The sequence below is a fragment of the Leptodactylus fuscus genome, chromosome 1 (assembly GCF_031893055.1).
Source record: "Leptodactylus fuscus isolate aLepFus1 chromosome 1, aLepFus1.hap2, whole genome shotgun sequence".
In the NCBI taxonomy this organism is placed as follows: Eukaryota; Metazoa; Chordata; class Amphibia; order Anura; family Leptodactylidae; genus Leptodactylus; species Leptodactylus fuscus.
Window position 1 is genome coordinate 28043583 of NC_134265.1, and position 22640 is coordinate 28066222.

General features: G+C 42.5%; 1 protein-coding gene across 2 annotated transcripts in view; it reads right to left on the minus strand.

Annotated features, from left to right (window-relative positions):
- Window positions 1–14284: 14284 nt before the first annotated feature.
- Window positions 14285–22640, minus strand: part of DYM (dymeclin) — a 232536-nt gene continuing 224180 nt past the window's right edge. For both annotated transcript variants that reach the window (XM_075268966.1, XM_075268958.1), the window contains one exon: window positions 14285–14787. In XM_075268966.1, the coding sequence (XP_075125067.1) occupies window positions 14638–14787 (150 nt within the window). In that variant the 3' untranslated portion in view covers window positions 14285–14637. The remainder of the gene's footprint in view (window positions 14788–22640) is intronic.

Here is a 22640-nt window from a genome sequence, read left to right on the forward strand (position 1 = left end):
TGTAGAACACTGTCAGGGCTCCTAGGAACCTATCAATAAAACATAGTGTATAACACTGTCAGGGCTCCTAGGAACCTATCTATAAAACATAGTGTAGAACACTGTCAGGGCTCCTAGGAACCTATCAATAAAACATAGTGTAGAACACTGTCAGGACTCCTAGGAACCTATCTATAAAACATAGTGTAGAACACTGTCAGGGCTCCTAGGAACCTATCTATAAAACATAGTGTATAACACTGTCAGGGCTCCTAGGAACCTATCTATAAAACATAGTGTAGAACACTGTCAGGGCTCCTAGGAACCTATCTATAAAACATAGTGTAGCACACTGTCAGGGCTCCTAAGGACATGTCTATAAAGCATAGTGTATGACACTGTCAGGGCTCCTAGGAACATATCTATAATACATAGTGTAGAACACTGTCAGGGCTCCTAGGAACCTATCTATAAAACATAGTGTATAACACTGTCAGGGCTCCTGGGAACCTATCTATAAAACATAGTGTATTACACTGTCAGGGCTCCTAGGAACCTATCTATAAAACATAGTGTATAACACTGTCAGGGCTCCTAGGAACCTATCTATAAAACATAGTGTATAACACTGTCAGGGCTCCTAGGAACCTATCTATAAAACATAGTGTATTACACTGTCAGGGCTCCTAGGAACCTATCTATAAAACATAGTGTATAACACTGTCAGGGCTCCTAGGAACCTATCTATAAAACATAGTGTATAACACTGTCAGGGCTCCTAGGAACCTATCTATAAAACATAGTGTAGAACACTGTCAGGGCTCCTAGGAACCTATCTATAAAACATAGTGTAGCACACTGTCAGGGCTCCTAAGGACATGTCTATAAAGCATAGTGTATGACACTGTCAGGGCTCCTAGGAACATATCTATAATACATAGTGTAGAACACTGTCAGGGCTCCTAGGAACCTATTTATAAAACATAGTGTAGAACATTGTCAGGGCTCCTAGGAACCTATTTATAAAACATAGTGTAGAACATTGTCAGGGCTCCTAGGAACCTATTTATAAAACATAGTGTATAGCACTGTCAGGGCTCCTAGGAACCTATCTATAAAACATAGTGTATGACACTGTCAGGGCTCCTAGGAACCTATCTATAAAACATAGTGTAGCACACTGTCAGGGCTCCTAGGAACCTATCTATAATACATAGTGTAGAACACTATCAGGGCTCCTAGGAACCTATCTATAAAACATAGTGTAACACACTGTCAGGGCTCCTAGGAACCTATCTATAAAACATAGTGTAGAACACTGTCAGGACTCCTAGGAACCTATCTATAAAACATAGTGTAGAACACTGTCAGGGCTCCTAGGAACCTATCAATAAAACATAGTGTACAACACTGTCAGGGCTCCTAAGGACATATCTATAAAGCATAGTGTATGACACTGTCAGGGCTCCTAGGAACCTATCTATAAAACATAATGTAGCACACTGTCAGGGCTCCTAGGAACCTATCAATAAAACATAGTGTACAACACTGTCAGGACTCCTAGGAACCTATCTATAAAACATAGTGTATAACACTGTCAGGGCTCCTAGGATCCCATCTATAAAACATAGCGTATAACACTGTCAGGACTCCTAGGAACCTATCTATAAAACATAGTGTAGAACACCGTCAGGGCTCCTAGGAACCTATCTATAAAACATAGTGTATAACACTGTCAGGACTCCTAGGGACATATCTATGCAATTTATAGCTCTCTAAGGCAAACTTAACCTGAAGTTATGTCAAAGTGAGTGACATTATTATACTTTGGGGTTTCTTCAGACCCCAGAGTATAATAGGTGGAGGCCCAGGGGAAGTGAAAAAATAAAAATGGAAGTAGAGGTCCAGGTAGTAAATGGCCACAGTCCTGGTTTGCCAATTGTGTATTCCTGTTCTAAAGGGGTACTGTTTCTTCTTGTGGAAACCACCAGTTGGCATAGGGAGTCTTATAGTCCAAACAATACTCCTTGGGGGAATTCAAAGTAGGCTCTCATCCAATGGCAAGATATCTGCCTCTCTAGTGTTACCTATTGAATATCTACCCCAACGTCCAACCCTTTTACAGGCCTTTTAACATGACTGGGATAGAAGTTAAACCAGTGTCTTCTCCATAAGTAAAAGCCACCCATGGTTAGACAACTTCCTTGGCTCTTGTCCCTTGTTGGTGCAGAGCAGGGTAGTGGTTATCATAGGTCTAGGGGGACACAGGTTATTTCTAGTTCCCTAGATGTGATGGAGTCTATTTACTGCTCATACCGCTATATAACATCTTACCCCCTGTATCTTATTCTTGAGGTGCCCCTCCCCGCGCCATAAAATATGGCCGCTATTTCCTAAAATTTAGAGAATTCTTGGCCGATCCAAAGTGAATTTCGGCTACTTTTCAGAGGATTTTTGGCCACCAATGAACCTCAGACCACCCACGCCGGAGAAACAAAAAATTGTTGGCAAGAAGTGTCAATGTAAGAGCGAAGATCTGTAAGACTTGAGATGTCTACAGGATAGGGGAGAGTTATAGGCAGAGCTCCAGGAATACATTGCTGTGGAGAGGCAGCCATATATCAGCCGTACCCCGGAGTATACATATATTTTCTTCTGCAAATCGCTTTCAGCCGATGTCTCGTGTTCATCACAGCTCATTCATCAGCGGCGATAACTTGCAGATTTAGAAAAGAAATTTGATAAGAAACCGGAGAAGAAAAGCCCCCAAACCTTTGATTCAGTCCCTGACAGATCCTACAAGCCTTCCCGTTGTGCAATAAGTCACTACCCCAAGTCCAAGTGGCCAAATTCCTCTTCAGATCTTGTTTTCAGAGTGGTCGGGAAGTGACTGTGAGAAGATAACAACTCATATTTCGAGAGTTATCCCCTGACAGATTTCCAGGACTCCTGACAGACGGGATGCAGAACCTTCTCCAAGTCGTCTCCAGGCTCCCGAGGGACATTCACGCTGTACCTTGCAGGAGGACGCACGTCTTATTACTAGAAGCTTTAGAAAATAAAGTCAGTCAGGATAAAATCTTCACGACTTGTCCAGCCGGATCTAGAGAGAAGAGTCTGCAGCAGGAATGTATAATAGGAGAAGTCATTAATGAGGGCTCGGGGTGACCTGGAGGAAGACGACAGCGAGGAGCTGTCACATCACACACAGAGGCGGAGGTAGAAGAGGTGCGCGGCGCCCCCAACACCGAGACTGCAAATTGTATCACCTGGGATTAGATCTCTGCTTGCTACAAGCGATCGTCTAACACCCGAGAAATGAGGACGGCAAATATCTATGTGTGACACGTAACAGGAGCTGAGAATTATACCAGCAAAAACTCCACCATACTTCTATCTATGGGGATATGTACTATAGCAGCGGGTAATATGGGGCCCCTGAGAGAGGGGGGGCCTAGTCCTAGTAGGCTGCAGCTCTTACTAGTGACCTTCTATATCAATCTAATATCTATTATGTAATAGTTAGAGATGAGCGAGTAGGTATTCGATCGAGTAGGTATTCGAAATATTCGTACTCAATCGAATACTACTAGCTATTCGTAGTAAATATTCGATTCAGAACCAGCGTTGATTGGCCGAATGCTATACAGTGTATAGCATTCGGCAAATCAACGCTGGTTCTGCAGCAGGCTCGTCCTTGCTAGGAGCTGGCAGCTTGCTGTTACGAGGGAGCTTACTTTTTTGTCATAGGAATGAATTGACCAGTGTTTATTGGCCAGTGTACAGCATTCGGCCAATCAACGCTGGTTCTGTTGGAGACTCGTCTGTGAGGAGGCGAAGTCTAAGATCGGACCACAGCAGTCTCCATTGTGGTCCGATTTTGGACTCCGCCTCCTCACAAACTAGCCTCCGGCAGAACCAGCGTTGATTGGCCGAATGCTGTACACTGGCCAATCAATGCTGGTCAATTCATTCCTATGAGAAAAAGTAAGCTCCCTCGTAACAGCAAGCTGCCAGCTCTCCTGACTAGCAAGGACGAGCCTGCTGCAGAACCAGCATTGATTTGCCGCAGGCTCGTCTTGGCTAGTGGGGAGAGCTGGCAGCTTGCGGTTACGAGGGAGCTGACTTTTTTTTATCAGTGCAACTGCAAGTGCTGTGCAGTTAAAGTGCACGGACCCCATAGACTATAATGGGGTCCGTGCACTTTAACTGCACAGCGCTCCTCCTAAACACTCTCCTGCTACTCGTGGACTTGGTGACTCTCCTTTAGTCGAATAGTGGTTTCCCCTGAAACGAGCATTTTTTACCATAGACTATAATGGGATTCGATATTCGATCGAGTAGTCTAATATTGAGGCTCTACTCGAAACGAATATCAAATATTTCACTGTTCGCTCAGCTCTAGTAATAGTATTATTATTATCCATCTCTTCGCTCTCTCATATCCAATATCTCCTATCTAGTATATATTTTTCATATCTATCTTCAGTATATCCAGTACCTAGCTCACGGTTCTCCCTCATATCTCTTATTTTTATCTAATTTTGTCATATTATATCTACCTATCTCACATCTAAAATCTATGTATATTATATCTCTCATACCTACTTACAATATCTCCTACCTATATATACCAGAGTATTTCTATCTTGTATCTATCTCCTATATCTATGTACAATATCTCTTGTATGTAATCTCAGATCTCATCTCTTATCTACTCTAGCTTCTATCTACCTGTCTATCTATCCATCTATCTCATACCTACAGCGCCTTGTGAAAGTATTCGGCCCCCTTGAACTTTTCAACCATTTGTCACATTTCAGGCGTCAAACATAAAACGTATAAAATTTTATTTTTTGGGGAAGAATCAACAAGAAAATTAAATTTGATATCTTTATGTTTGAAGCCTGAAATGTGGCGAAAGGTTGTAAAGTTCAAGGGAGCTGAATACTTTCGCAAGGCACTGTATATCTCATATCTATCTATCTATCTATCTATCTATCTATCTATCTATCTATCACATATCTATCTATCTATTTCCTATCTATCTATCTATCTATCTATCTATCTATCTATTATCTATCTATCTATTTCCTATCTATTTTCTATCTATCTATCTATCTATCTATCTATCTATCTATCTATCTATCTCCTATCTATCACATATCTATCTATGTAATCTGTCTATCTAAGATAACAGTCATTATCTATCTATCTATCTATCTATCTATCTATCTATCTATCTATCTATCTATCACATATCTATCTCATCTATCTATCTATCTATCTATCTATCTATCTATCTATCTATCTATCTCATATCTATCCATCCTCCCATTTCTATCTACAACATTTAGTATGTATGTGAACCCGTGTTACAGCTATCTGGATAGTTCTACAATCCCGCAGTCTTACATTACTGGTAGTTTCAGTTACTTGTGATACTATCAGATGTGACTTTCTTACATCTGTTCTATGGATATGAGAATTCTCAGACCGCACATGTGTAACTAGAACAGTTTTCAGGTTTTCTGTATTGTATCTGACCTGCGCGCCAGATGTGACAGCGCTCTCTCCTTGTATTGTGGCGGCTATTACAGAAAACATCCCCGAGTACGATTATATTACTTACTAAAACCAGATCTTTCTACATGTTATTTTCAATCTGTTTTTATTCTAATTTTTTTTATTCTATATTCTGCACCTGATTATGGAGTCAGCCATCTTGCTTATACTACAGCATTCAGAAATCTGCTTTACAGCATCTACATAGAGCACAGACAATAGTCTGGAGATGCTATAGACGTCTGATCTGTGACCTATGCAAAGATCATTATTCAGGGAGGAGCTGAGCTGTAATATCACCTATAGTGAATGATGGAGCCTGTGTTACCTATGCATAGATACCCTTCATTGTAATCCTGCCTGTGATAATAATGAAGTGACTGCTGAGACCTGATCTCTACAAAACAGGAAGTGTCCGTCTATTATTAGGCCTAGTGGTCACAGGTAAAACAGCAATATTATACAATATAGATACTGATACCTAAATAGAATTCTAAATCCTATTTAGAAATTCTAAAAAAAAAAAATACAAAATAAATAAATGCACAATCAGAAAATAAAGAGAGATGAAAATAAATAAAATTGGTGACATCCCTTTAATTCTCAGCCTCCTTATTGGCCAGTCCTGGCGTGTAGGATGAGGTTTGCCTGCGTGTTATCCTTTGAGGAGTATGAGGGCCCCAGAGCGATCTGACAAGGACACATGTTCCTGATTTTGGAACCTCTCCTTCCTTTTCATCGTGTTCACACATTTGGTCGTGAAATCTGTTTTGAGTAAACGTTGATGGGAAGTCGTAGAGGTTTGGGAACTTTACACTGACTGTCAGCGCTGGGCCTGGAACACACAGAGAGTAAGCGGGGGGCACAGATAATGGAGGGACAACGTGCGGTTCACAGAGCGAGATATGGGGGTGCTCACCTTAGGGAATTGCACAGTAAGCAATGCACATATATCTATCTATACACTATATATATTATTGGAATCACTGTACAGAAGCAGAATACAGGCTGCTATATGATGTTCAAAACTACTCAGCCCTGCAGACGGTCATTGGGTTATTGTTTCCTCTCTCCATAGCTCTAACTCAATGAAATGTCAACCCCAACTTCTCCCCCTCCCCTCTCACAGCATAAACCTTAGCACAGTAAAGTAAAACTGAAGCTCCATCTCCCCTCCCTCCCCACACTTATCCATCCTGCCTTATATTTACATTGCCCCAGTTTTGATGCTTATGTGCCTGTCGTTGGGGTATACAGGGGTCAGCAGGGGCACTCTGACCGATATGCAGCCTCATATGCAGGAAGATGTGATGTCCTGTGTGTCTTGGCCCTTATTATAGTCAGAAACTTGTGCTATAGTAGCTAACCATGTGCATAAGTAAGCTTTGGTCACCCATGATCATGTCGCCGGTATATCCTTCCTTGGTACTTACCACTACGTACTGGGATCACCACAAAAGACCTGGCAGTTTGGAGATGTTCTGCCCGGTGGTGATTGTCAAAGTTACTTAGATTCCAACCTGTGGCCCTCTTGCTGTTACAGAGTTACATAGTAGATGAGGTTGGATGAACACATCAGTCCATCAAGTCCAATCTATAACATTACAGTCCCCTACAGCATTGAGAGGCCAGGTTAGAAACTACCGATAGGGGAAGATATCTATTCCTGTATGTGAGGTGTTGTCAGACTGGGAATCTTTAAGTCTGTCTTCTCATGTACCTCCATGTACTATGTCTAGACTTGTAGGCCAGGTGTAAATGGGAACGTCTTAGGATGCTGCATGCTGGGGCGGCCATGCACTGGGAAGAGTAATGAGAAGTCGTACTGGTGTGAGATGAGGTTGCGGCTGAGACCTGGGTGTGAAAGTGTTTCTAGGAACAGGCTGAGATCTCATTAGAGAGATTGTAGGAAGAGACTGATAAAAGGAGAAGATGTCGGGGATGAGTCACCGCCTGCTAATGAAGTGGTAACTCTGCAGGATCATCAGGACATCCACCTGCTAAACCAGACATCAGACAGGAACCTGGCAGAGCTCTACCTGACTGCTAGGTGTGGGGCGTGTGTCCATAGATGTGGATGACATGTACATTACCTGGAAGACTCCGGTTATCCGACGGTTCTTGTTAGGCTTCTTTTCCTATCAAAGGATCGAATGTTAATCCAACGTCTTGGAAGACAGGAAACAGCAGAGGGCGTGGAGATAGGAGTATCACTTTCAGTGTCTACCTGATAATACGGAAATGTCCTGTGAGATACAAGAAGTTTGTAGGCCTCAACACCAAACCTATAACTGGTTATCTACAAAATTATCCAGTGGGGCTTCTCGAACCTTATTGATGACCTGTACTTAGGATAGTACCTTGGACCCCCATCAATCACCTGTTGAAGAGGCTGCAGGATCTCTTCCCCCCATGACGATGACGTCAAGTTCATTCATTGGTTCATTGGTCAAATGGTACAGAGCAGCTCTAAAACGGGCTGCAATACCAATATCAGCCACTGTGACATGTATGGTGCCATGGAGAAAACAGAGTTTATCATCTTCAGCCCATCCTGTATGGCACCTCCACCTGACCCATCTATCAAAGTTAATGGAACCACAATTACCCCTGTCCCACAGGCCCGATGCCTTGGGGTAACCTTGGACTCTGACCTATCCTTCAAGCCACATATTCAAGCCCTCAACACCTTCTGCCGCCTCCAGCTCAAGAACATCCACCGAATTCGCCCCTTCCTCACCCAGGAAACTACCAAGATGCTTGTCCAGGCCCTCATAATCTCCCGCTTAGACTACTGCAACACCCTTCTCCATGGACTCCCAGCAAACACCCTCGCCCCCTCCAGTCCACCTTAAACTGTGCTGCTCGCTTAATCCACCTCACCCCCCGATCTTCATCAGCTGCTCCCCTCTGCCAGTCCCTCCACTGGCTACCTATAGCCCAGCAAATTGAGTTCAAGCTACTAACGCTAACATACAAAGCCATCCACAACCTGTCCCCTCCATATATCTCTGACCTCATCTCCCGCTACCTGCCCACACGTAACCTCAGATCCTCCAATGACCTCCTACTCCGCTCTGCTCTCATCCGCTCCTCATACAACCATCTCCAAGATTTCTCCTGTGCATCCCCCATACTCTGGAACTCCTTACCAAGACACATAAGACTGACCCCCACAATCACAGGATTCAAGAAGGCCCTGAAGACTCACCTATTCAGGAAGGCCTACAACCTCCAATAACATTATCACCGCACTGCCATCTGTACAGTCTCCCCCTCTCCTTCTGTCTCTACCCCCTTCTCTCATAGATTGTAAGCCCTCGCGGGCAGGGCCCTCTACCCCACTGTGCCAGTCGGTCATTGTTAGTATTATATCTACCTGTATATTCTGTGTATTGTATGTAACCCCCAAATGTAAAGCACCATGGAATTAATATAATAATGTAAAGCACCATGGGATTAATATAATAATGTAAAGCACCATGGAATTAATATAATAATGTACAGCACCATGGAATTAATATAATAATGTACAGCACCATGGAATTAATATAATAATGTACAGCAGCATGGAATTAATGGTGCTATATAAATAAATAATAATAATAATTCTTGGTATTCAGCGAAGAGGCTGTAGCGATCACCTGAACATTACAACCTCTTGAACCAGCTGGTCACAGGAGTCAAATCCTCCACGACCCCTCATGGATAAAATATTGCAAGGTTAGGGTCATCAATATACAAGTCCCAGAAAACCCTTTTACTCACTGTATACGGCTCCGATCTGTCTTCAGCCAATGGAAGCGTAGGTGTATCTACACAATACTTTGTGAGATAGCAAAGAATGTGACCAGTAATACACTGGAGCATGGGAAGAAACTGGACAACTCGGTCACATAAAACCAGGAGTCTATAGGCCAAGGCAATGACTTCTCCATTTCTCCTTTCTTGCACCAAATGTGCGCTTCAAGCCCCGATCTGCTACTCGCCAACTGTATTGTATTGTACGCGAGTCTTAATATCTATGAAGACACATGGATGGCTTGCTTGTGGGTTTACACAGCAATTCCGATGCCCAGTTGGTGGCATGTCAGCCAACTCGGAGCCCATAGCGGTCCCACCATGGTCAATTTTTAATAGCCAAGATGTAGGTGTTTGATGGATAGCAGCTGATTGAGTCTGGGTAAATTGGAGTGGTTTTTACGGATCACAGGTCAAAAATACTGAACGCAGACCCTTGCGGTAATTTCATGGCGAGCCAAAATTGGCCATTTCGGCTGATGAAATTCGAGAATGTATGGTCAGCTATAGTATGACCATGACAGTGGGACATTACCGGCCTTCCCCTTCAGGATCGGACACTGCATGTGATGTCAATCTTCCTGGTCTGTAACTCCATCCAGTTGTCTTTAGTCAGAGTTGTTCCAAGGATTGCACTGTATGAACCACTGAGCCGCCTCACACTGACCCAGGGTATCCTGAGCACAGAGTATTTAAGCACTGTGAGGTGCGGTAATGGTTCCAGGCATGCGGAGGACAAAAAACAAAACAGACAATATAGACAGGCGGATTTATTGGAAAGGTGATTTTATTCCATTGCACAGAGCAGATTTAACCCATATTGTAACATGAATACACACGGCAGTGTTCACAACCTCCTCAGAGTGATTTATTTTGTTGATGGGGCGCTAGTTGTCATTCCAAGATTTGGGCTCGCTGAAGGGGGCAGCAATAACAAAAATGGTTTACACAGCAACTCAAAGAACAGGCAAGCAGGGCACGGCACTCTCCTGAGAGACAGGTAAGAAAAGAGCTGAAGGCTGAATACAGGAATACACGCCCGTGATGGACCAAAGTCACAAACGTCTGTCTCACCGGGGTCTACTTGCCACGGCATGAAAGTTGGGAGCCCCCATTAAATTTATTAGGATAAGGGACCTATAGGGTTTAAGACAAGGCAACCAGCGTACTACTTGAGTTTCTATTCCCTGCAGTTCTCCTTGGCTAAAAGCTGTCTTGTTTGGTATACAGCCAGGTTCTTCCAGGGAACCGGTCACCATAAATATGTAGAGATATCTACACAGGCAGCATGCTATAGAGCAGGAGGAGCCGAGCAGATTGATATATAACTCTGTGGGAAAAGATTCAGTATAAACTGTATTTATTTCTGCTCATTCTGGGATTAAGAGTCCAGTGGGCAGTCTCATTAGTAATTAGGACCGCCCCCTGGACTCTTAAGCCCAGAATGAGCAGAAATAAAACGTCAGGTTATCCTAAATCTTTTCCCACAATGTTATATATCAATCAGCTCAGCTCCTCCAGCTCTAGATCATCCTGCTAGCATATGCCCCTTAAAGGGGTCAGGATCCCTTTAAGGGGCATACGAAAGAACTGCTAGATTATCTAAAGACCGACAAGCTTAGATTTCAATCTGCCAAGTTAGATCTTCCTAGTCCGTGGATGGTTGAAACCTGAAATATACAGTACAAACTGTGGCCACTACAATTTTCTACCCCCCTCTGTATTCTTTATGGCCAGCCTTAGGAAAGACACTGGTTACCAGTTCCTTTTTGCAGCCCCCGGGAGGTAAATGTTCAAAACACACTCAAAAATTGTCACACAATTTGAGAATAATAACACCAAAAAAAATAAAAAAAGCCAAAACATTCGAATTCATTTGCATGCAGGTTTCCCAAAAATTTAGATTTTTTTTTTCTCCCTTTACACCATGAATTTGTGCTATGTCCTGGCAGCTTTACGGCCTCTACACACGTGATCACCGAGATGTGTAAAAACCCCCCCAAAAAACTAAAAAAACCAAAAACATTTTTTTAAAATATTTTTCTAATCACCTGTACAAAAATAAATTCAGAATTCTCCATGTGAAGAGATTTGTGAATATTATTTATTTATATCTTTCATTTGGTGGAATTATCTCACTAGCCAAAAGCCAGGACTGGATGATCTTTCGTGAGGATGTGACACATTCAGCAATGTTGGCCATGTAAGGCTCTGTTCACCCCATATTTTAGAGAACCCGTGGACCTTTATGATAGGCAGTAAATGGACATTACAAAAGTGATGTGATCAAAGCCGTGACAGCTCACACAAGAGATGGGATACTTGACTGCAGATGGAGAAACCCATAGGCTATAATGGGATCCGCCAAGTTTCCGCCCGACAAATATGGAGAGAAAAGCCCTTCTTTGAGGACTCTTCGCTCTGCATTACTCAAGCGGATTCGGGGACAGAAACCCTGAATGCAGAGCAGGCATGAATCTAGCATTAACGGGGTTTTCTGGAACTTAAAGAGGACCTTTCACCATATCCGGGCACATGCAGTGTTATATACTGCCAGAAAGCTGACAGTGCGCTGAATTCAGCGCACTGTCGGCTTTCCCGGTCTGTGCCCGGTGTGAAGAGCTTACGGCCCAGTACCGTAGCTCTTCTATGGTCAGAAGGGCGTTTCTGACCATTAGCCAGAGACGTCCTTCTGCCTCGCGGCGCCAATCGCGCTGTACTGTGGAGCCGGGAGGAATGCCCCCTCCCTCTGCTCACACAGCTCGTCCATAGATGAGCATTATCAGGAGAGGGAGGGGGAGTTCCTCCCCGCTCCACAGCACAGCGTGATTGGCGCCGCGAGGCAGAAGGACGTCTCTGGCTAATGGTCAGAAACGCCCTTCTGACACTAAAGCGCTACGGTACCGGGACCGATAGCGCTTTACACCGGGCACGGATCGGGAAAGCCGACAGTGCGCTGAATTCAGCGCACTGTCAGCTTTCTGGCAGTATATAACACTGCATGTGCCCGGATATGGTGAAAGGTCCTCTTTAAAGGGATCCTATCATTGGATACCCTTTGTTTTCTGACTAACATGTAGGAATAGCCTTAAGAAATTCTTCTCCTACCTTTAGATGTCTTCTCCGCGCCGCCGTTCGGTAGGAATCCGGGTTCTCTTCGGTATGCAAATGAGTTCTCTCACAGTCATGGGGGCGTCCCCAATGCTGCGAGAGAAATCTCCAGCCCCGCCTCCATCTTCTTCTGGAATGCCCTGTCCCTGTGTCTTCTTCCGTCCTGGGTTTCAATCTTGTAGGCATGCGCAGTCGGCTCTGCCATCAGGCCTCGGGCAGAGCCGACTCTGCATACCCACAGCCACAAGAAAATGGCCGCTTACACCAACTTGCCATTTTCTTGTGGCCGCTAACACAGTAAGCTGGTGTAAGGGGCCATTTTCTTGTGGCCGTGGGCATGTGCAGTCGGCTCTGCCCGAGGCCTAGAAGATTGAAGCTCAGGACGGAAGAAGACACAGGTAGAGGGCCTTCCAGAAGAAGATGGAGGCGTCGCTGGATATTTCTCTCGCAGCATTGGGAACGCACCTAGTGCTGTTTGAACGCTGGGGACGCCCCTAGTGCTGTGTGAGAAGTTATATGCATACCGAAGAAAACCCAGATTTCTACCGAACGGTGGCGCGGAGAAGACACCTAAAGGTAGGAGAAGAATAGCCTTTCTTAAGAAAGAAAAAAAGGGTATTCAATGATAGGATCCCTTTAACTGTCTGATACCCAGGACCCCAATGGCTCAGCTTGCAATGGTGATCTGTGAGAGTTGCTTCCATATCACAAGCCTGTGTCATCGGTCATATGGCCTAATCGCAGCTCCGTCCCATTCAAGTAACAGGGCTAAGCCATGATACTAGGCAAGCCACTAAACAAACGCACGGCGTTGTGCTTGTTAAGTAGTGAAGAGGTTGCAGCGATCTTTAACTGACCTATACCTATGGCCAAGGTCATCATTTAAGTAGCCCGGAAATCCTTTTTAAAGCTGCAGATAATGAACGAATGGTGCCCATGTTTTACTGTATCAGGCCCAAGCAGAGAGTGGTGGAGGGGCAGGCATAGAAAACTACAGTCTAAAAATCCATGCTAGGTTATATATTCTGAATATCAAAATAAATACGGTTATATACAGAGTGGACTTCATATTCACGCCCCACCGAGATTATAAAGCAGTACCTTCATCAGGAGTAGCGGGAAAAGCTGGGAACTGCACGGTAAAGCACCTAAAAGTGGAGATCTCCAACCTGTGGCTGTTGCAAAACTACAACCCTCGGTATGGCCTGATGGCCTTGTTGGGGGTTATAGTTATATAACAGATTGCGCCCGACATGCTGGAGATCACTGCGGTTTATTGATATATTTAGTAATCTATTACGAAAATCATCCAGAATTTTTGAAAGGGAAAATCCAGCTAAAAATATGTCACAGATGGAAAAACATCACCTGTCACCGAAGAAAAAAAAAAAGAACTCAACGTCCCTAGCCACTAAATAAATTACGCCAATGAAAAACTTGTAGTAAGTTCCAAGATAAGGGATAGATCAGGATGGCCCTATACTGAATATACATTTTGGCCCTCCGTCATTGGCTACAGACATGCAATAGCCATCATCCTTCTTAGACTAATGTGTTTAGAGTGACCAAATGGGAAGATAAACGGTCGCCAGAAACCTCTGATGCCGCTTATCTCATGGACAAGGTAATATCCTGCCTAATATACAGTCCCACTATACAATATAAAAGAAGTCCCGGACTATATCTGACCACGGACATGGCGATTGTCAGCTCTTATATAATAATCAGTCCCACTACAGATAACACTTCCTGTCCCAGGATTGTGACGTTTCCCATAGGGACAACAGAGTAATATGGTAACATAGGTAGGATACATCGATGACGTTCATGCCGTTCCCTTCACAGCTTTATTCAATCAAACGCAGACATATATATATATATTTAGATACCGATAGCATTAAAACTTCACCTTTTTTTGCCAAAATAAAATTTTCTGATATTTTTTTTTTTTGTAACATAAAGATTCATTAGAATAAGGAAAAAATATAAAGAAACACTAAAAATAGAGATGCTAGGTGATGGTTGTGTAGGAGTCAGACACTGTGTACAACCTTAGGATGTGACCCCTCGTACCAGGGGAAGAGGGGGTCGAAGGTGACCAAACTTTGCAGAGCGCAAGGTCGGACGTTCCCTCCATGCAGCAGATATCCCACAAAGCTTATCCCGTACCGAGTGTCTCGCTCAACCGGAGTCCATAGTGAAGAGCTGAATGTCCTGTGGGTTCCAGTACAGTCCCACGCCTGAGTTGTAAACTAAGGACCAGACGTACGGGATGAAGAATTCCTCCGGCTGCTCCTCTTCTACGTACTTGAACTTCAGCTCAGGGAATTTCTATGGAGGAAAATAAGGTAGATTAATGAAAACAGCAGCAAAGGGTATAAAGAGGAAGACACCCGAGACAGCCCCCAAATCAGAAACCCCCCTAGAGTCAGCTACCTGCACAAGAGGAGCGGAGTCGGACCGTACACTTGTCCTGCTGTGGCTGTACTTTTACCTACATGTGTGGGCTGGGGGCCATTGCAGTTTCCATTGATTAGAATGGTCCCATTCTGAACACACAGACTCCCGTTGTTGGGGACCCCAAGCCATTAGCTGTAATCTGTAGCAAAATGTGGCGGTAAGATTTATATTTTCCTATAGCACCTCCAGAGGAGAGATGAGGCATTACACAATGCCCACACATGTTACTGGCCTATCTGTGTAATGCAGGTCCTCCAGGGACAGAGATGCTCTTATAAATACTATTCACTGGTGCAAAGAGGATCCCAAACACATTGAGGACGCCCCCAAAACACACATACAAAAGAGTGTAGGCACAGGGATTTTCCAAACTGGACAACCCCTTTAAGAACTCATCTCCATGTGGGACACATCCATTACATCAATGATGGAGTCATATGGTTTTGGTCTTCGTCTTCCACTATTAGGGAAACCAGTTGTAGTTTTGCTATTCCAATGCTCGTCGTCCCAAGGCTTTATTATTGGGGTAGGGAGAATATTTGGCGGTATGAATTATCGCCACTTAGGAAACTTTTACACCTCAAGTACAGAAACCCGCCATTTACCCCACATTCAGGAGTATACCGTGTGTTTGTTCTACTTTCTGAGATGTTCAGATCTGACCCCGCTCCGGCCGTCTCGCCTGCACTCTTGTCGTCTGCCGGTACCGAGCTCTTACGTTACAGAAACAATGGGAAAAACTCATTGAAGTCTGCGAGCCGGGAAATGCCGGGGAAAGAAAGCTTTGTATGATCTGAAAGCCAAGGAGTGAATGGGACAGAGGCGGCAGAACTGGTTAATGTCGGCTCTCATAGATGCCGTATACATGTTTACCACCTACTATACACACACTACAAGTCATTCAATAGACGGATAATGAAAACTCCCTGCACAGACAATGGCGCTATCATATGAGTGCTGAGTGATTAGTCTCTGCAGGGCACGCCATTGTCTCCTATACCGCAGCAGACATCAGACCCTCCATTCAGCACAGCGTCACAATGCCATTTCCTCAGAATCAACATAATGGAGGTTTTTTTTTTTCCTTCTTGGACCTTTAAGTTTTCATAATACACAAGCTGGAATTCACTGTGTGACCATTAGCCTGAGAAAAGACAATTTACCAGAGATTTCCTCTACGTAGGAAATGGATATTATCAGTCCCTCCATCTCCCATGTGTATACGGACACTGAGATTATAGAAGGCTCCGGACTGTCACCGAGTGTCTGCAGAAACGTGTATATACAGTATATACCAGCATAACTCCAGAAATACAAGTACTAGTCCATAGGGGCAGTATTATAGTAGTTATATTCTTGTACATAGGAGCAGTATTATAGTAGTTATATTCTTGTACATAGGAGGTAGTATTATAGTAGTTATATTCTTGTACATATGAGGTAGTATTATAGTAGTTATATTCTTGTACATAGGGGCAGTATTATAGTAGTTATATTCTTGTACATAGGAGTAGTATTATAGTAGTTATAGTCTTGTACATAGGGACAGTATTATAGTAGTTATATTCTTGTACATAGGAGGTAGTATTATAGTAGTTATATTCTTGTACATAGGAGTAGTATTATAGTAGTTATATTCTTGTACATAGGAGCAGTATTATAGTAGATATATTCTTGTACATAGGAGCAGTATTATAGTAGTTATATTCTTGTACATAGGAGTAGTATTATAGTAGTTATATTCTTGTACATAGGAGCAGTATTATAGTAGTTATATTCTTGTACATAGGAGGTAGTATTATAGTAGTTATATTCTTGTACATAGGAGAAGTATTATAGTAGTTATATTCTTGTACATAGGAGGTAGTATTATAGTAGTTATGTTCTTGTACATAGGAGCAGTATTATAGTAGATATATTCTTGTACATAGGAGCAGTATTATAGTAGTTATATTCTTGTACATAGGAGCAGTATTATAGTAGTTATATTCTTGTACATAGGAGCAGTATTATAGTAGTTATATTCTTGTACATAGGAGGTAGTATTATAGTAGTTATTTTCTTGTACATAGGAGCAGTATTATAGTAGATATATTCTTGTACATAGGAGCAGTATTATAGTTATATTCTTGTACATAGGAGCAGTATTATAGTAGTTATATTCTTGTACATAGGAGCAGTATTATAGTAGTTATATTCTTGTACATAGGAGGTAGTATTATAGTAGTTATTTTCTTGTACATAGGAGCAGTATTATAGTAGATATATTCTTGTACATAGGAGCAGTATTATAGTAGTTATATTCTTGTACATAGGAGCAGTATTATAGTAGTTATATTCTTGTACATAGGAGCAGTATTATAGTAGTTATATTCTTGTACATAGGAGGTAGTATTATAGTAGTTATATTCTTGTACATAGGAGCAGTATTATAGTAGTTATATTCTTGTACATAGGAGGTAGTATTATAGTAGTTATATTCTTGTACATAGCAGCAGTATTATAGTAGTTATATTCTTGTACATAGGAGGTAGTATTATAGTAGTTATATTCTTGTACATAGGGAGCAGTATTATAGTAGTTATATTCTTGTACATAGGAGGAAGTATTATAGTAGAAATATTCTTGTACATAGGGGGCAGTATTATAGTAGTTATATTCTTGTACATAGGAGCAGTATTATAGTAGTTATATTCTTGTACATAGGAGCAGTATTATAGTAGTTATATTCTTGTACATAGGAGGTAGTATTATAGTAGTTATATTCTTGTACATAGGAGCAGTATTATAGTAGTTATATTCTTGTACATAGGAGGTAGTATTATAGTAGTTATATTCTTGTACATAGGAGTAGTATTATAGTAGTTATATTCTTGTACATAGGAGCAGTATTATAGTAGTTATATTCTTGTACATAGGAGCAGTATTATAGTAGTTATATTCTTGTACATAGGAGCAGTATTATAGTAGTTATATTCTTGTACATAGGAGGTAGTATTATAGTAGTTATATTCTTGTACATAGGAGCAGTATTATAGTAGTTATATTCTTGTACATAGGAGGTAGTATTATAGTAGTTATATTCTTGTACATAGGAGGTAGTATTATAGTAGTTATATTCTTGTACATAGGAGCAGTATTATAGTAGTTATATTCTTGTACATAGGAGGTAGTATTATAGTAGTTATGTTCTTGTACATAGGAGCAGTATTATAGTAGATATATTCTTGTACATAGGAGCAGTATTATAGTAGTTATATTCTTGTACATAGGAGCAGTATTATAGTAGTTATATTCTTGTACATAGGAGGTAGTATTATAGTAGTTATATTCTTGTACATAGGAGCAGTATTATAGTAGTTATATTCTTGTACATAGGAGCAGTATTATAGTAGTTATATTCTTGTACATAGGAGGTAGTATTATAGTAGATATATTCTTGTACATAGGAGCAGTATTATAGTAGATATATTCTTGTACATAGGAGCAGTATTATAGTAGTTATATTCTTGTACATAGGAGCAGTATTATAGTAGTTATATTCTTGTACATAGGAGCAGTATTATAGTAGTTATATTCTTGTACATAGGAGCAGTATTATAGTAGTTATATTCTTGTACATAGGAGGTAGTATTATAGTAGTTATATTCTTGTACATAGGGAGCAGTATTATAGTAGTTATATTCTTGTACATAGGAGTAGTATTATAGTAGTTATATTCTTGTACATAGGAGTAGTATTATAGTAGTTATATTCTTGTACATAGGAGGTAGTATTATAGTAGTTATATTCTTGTACTTAGGCAGTGGACGTGTGTGAATTTTCTGTTAAACTGCCTCATGACGTTTACAAATGTGTTGCGTATTTAGCACTTTCCAGCTAAGGTCATTTACTGCACCAACAACTCTTCTGTATCAGGACAGTGAACATTTCCTAATACACCCCCCTCCTCGCTGTCACCCACATTACAGAACATGAAACTGGCTACGCACATCCATCACATCTACATTGCCTATAGGTTTTACATTTCTCCTAGCACAAGTCCTCAGGATGTCACTGTCCGTGAAATGAAAGACAAAGGGCTTATTTAGAGTCGGACTGACAGTGCAGCCTGGAAACCGTTTGTCAACTTGATGACGGCCGGTGATGTTGATGTAGCACAGTTAAGAGGTATGGTTACACAGTCCTACTGATGTGGACTCGCTCGTGGCCAAGATTTAAGCTCACCTCATGCTCGCTGTCAAACGGTAAAACTTAATAACTTTTGATCATAGGCGGATTTGAAGGAGTAGTTACAGAATGAAAGGCTCTTTTAACCCTGTGCCAATCCGCTAAGCCGGACCCCGTAACCTGCAGCAATGAAACCTCACGCGGCTCCGCCGGCAGCTTGAAGTGGTTGGTGAGTGAAGGGCAGCTCTGTCCATCTCCTCAATACCGAAGACGACAAGTGAGGTGATGGGGCCAGAGGCCGCCGAGATGGACGGAGGTCATTACTAGGACGGAGGTAATTACTAATGTGCAAGCCGTTCCTGCTCACCATCCCTGGTGGGACCAGTAACATCCCATGATGGCAACCTGACAATCTCAGGGCGGGGGTGTCCGAAACCCTCAATGTTGGCTTTGTAATTTTCCCAATTTTAGGACAGGAAACGAAATCTTCTGATCTACGACACGTCTACTTTCTTCTAAGCTCACACATCTCCCAGTTAATCCCCTGACGCTTCATTCTCTGTAAACAACATTCATTTGCAGTATCTTCTAGAAAACTGCTAAAAGTACCTGAATGCATCTTTACTTATAATATCTGAGGTGGGGCTGAGGTGACTAATTTCAAGCAGCAAAAGTTTTGGCTGCAGCTTTGGGTGTGATTGGAGTAGAAGGCGAGATTAGCAGATACGTGCAGATTGTTTAAGCATAATACTAAATAAAGTGAACAATGTCGGCTTTTCTGGTCTTACTCATACCATCTATTGTCAGTGGTGGTCTTTATGGTGGTATTATCTTCTATTGTAATACTATTTTTGACTGCTTCAAAAAACAAACAAACAAGAAAACAAAAAAAAACCCATGGCCAAGTGCAGTAGTGTAATGTAGTATTAGGCTTGGTGGTCAGTGACCTAAGTGCAGGATATATATATATATATATATATATATATATATATATATATATATATATATATATATACATACACACACACACACACATATACATACTGTATTTAGGAGCCGCTGACCTTGTGCTTCACTGTTTACACTGGATGATATAGCACAGTGCCACACTATTTGCAGTGGCTATGATAGGTATTGCAGCTTTGTCTCAAGCATGTCAACAGCAGATTGGAGGACGCCCCGAGAGTCTGACCCCCCAATGATATAATAATTTCCATAAGCATGCTGTAAACACTATCATATGCTCCTTACTAATATATAGTTCTTACAAATCAGAACTCTTGCCCTTTGGTTTTTGACTGGCCAATATGGCTTCCTAGGAGAACTTAGCTGTCGTTTGCCATCACACATGGACATACCACAGATATTGACATGAATCATCTCTAAAAACTCCAAATTTCAAGTTATTGGACAAAATGCTAAGAATAAGGACATTGCTGTATACTGTCCAGGAACCTAGTGAGACGCTCCTGCCAGTACCACCATGTGCGTGCCGCCGGCTTGTGTTTTAACAGCACATGGATGCCATTTGTGTGCCGCGCCTATGCCCATGGCCCCATTCACTGAAGTTAATGAGCATGGGCCGCATAACAGGACAAGTCCTGAGCTTTGCCCCGGGCTCACTGACCCATATAGGGGGTCGTGAAGATACACCATGGTGTGTATGGGGGTCATAGATATGACTAGCACACTAGTAATGCACATTGTCGCGTGTAATACCTATGTATGGGTCAAAGCAGATGGCTAGGAGGGGCACCATCCAGAAATGGAGAAGAGACCTCTGTTCTGTCACTTTAAGGACTCTCGGGAGACCAGGAGGTTTGATCATGATGATGGGAATACCCCAAAATCTTGCTTTGGTGATCGATACCGGAAGCCAGGACAGGGCAGGTGGTTAAACAATGGAAGACAGTGTGGTGGACGGTGTGACCTCTATGTGATCCTATCCTTCGGGATGGCCAGCCCTCATGTCAGTCTGATGTCAGGCCATGAGAACCGGCCTGGTGTCTGCTCCTAATTGTTGCTTAAGTCAACAGGGCTGGAGATAAAAAGCCTGGCTGGTGTAATTGGCGGGGGAGATAATACATGACCCGATTCATTATTTATAAGGATGTGGCTAGGCCTAATAATAACCCGCCACTCTGCAACACGACTACAACAAGGATGACAATGTTTGTGAAGCTGACCGTGGCATTAATAATGGAGGGAAACCTTATCTTGCCGCAGCTCGGTGTCACTTGGCCGGCTGTCTGTTGCTCTTGGAGTTTTAGCACTGACGTCTCCATTTTTTCCCCTACTATCTCACGTAGTCGACTCTTCATCCAGTTCTTCTTCCAACATTATATCTAGGGTGCATATACTAAATCTTCAGGGTGCAAAAACCCACTGGACAGTCTTCAGAAGTAAAGGGCATAATGCCTTCCAAATGAAGTTAAAGGGAGACACCAAGTGACCCCGATGCCAAGATATTCAGGGCTGGACAGACCATCTGTGTTTTAAAGGGGTCCTACTATCCCTAGGATCACATTCAGACTTGTAGATTAAGCTGTCTGAAGTGTTTTACCCAATACACTGCTTTACACAGCCATATCTCTCTCCTCAGTGTATACAGCCGGTTCCCTAGGTCACAGACCACTTCTCTGATCAGGCCGATGACTCAGTCCTGGCTCCTGGTCATCTGTATTTTCTACTTTCCTTATCTATGCATATTGCTTTCAGTTTCTGAGCCAAGATAAGAGCTGGCCAAGTTTCAGTGCCTAAGTTATCTGTATATGTAAATCTAAGGATTACCGTGCTGTTTACAAGCACCAGCATGCTGCAGGACTGGGCTAAAAACCAGGAAGTGGAGGGGAGAAGAGACAGGAGGGCAGGTGAAATCCTGAGATGAGAAAACGTCTTTTAAGTTCTAATATATCCCTTTAAGGAGAGGCTGCCACACTGAACATACCGTCCTATCTGCAAACGGGAGGAGCTGAGAAGGTTGGCATATAGTTTTGCGAAAATGTTACAATATAACCATTTGTGCCTATGTTTAATAGGCATGACCCAGGAGAATGGTGCCTGCAGCAGGCCATGAGAATTTTCAATGTGCGGCCATGTCCCCTATGGATATGACCATGCCCCCTTCTATATAGGTGGGCCGTGACCAAACTCCCTTTACTTGCGACATGGGTGCGAAATGTCCTGTCCCGCGACCAAAAAGTGCCGAAATCAACTATACAAAATCGCCTCTGTTTTCAGGAGCCTCCTAGACATTCCAAGAGAGAGGGGGTCAGTAAAACTAGAACCCGTCATGTATCAGTTCATATATCTGCTTTAGGCTTGGTTCACATCTGCGCACTGGTCTCCGTTGTTCGGGTTCTATGGGGGATCCAAACGATGGAGGGGCAGACCGCTAAAACAGCAGATACCTGTGGACCCCGCGGTCCCCAAAAACTATAGTGGGCTCCACTGGGTGTCCGTCGTTTTTATACTGAAACCGGCGAAGAGAAAAAGTTCTTTGTTCAGGACTTGGCTCTCCATCCAACACAGGTATAAACTTAGCCTAAGAGTCC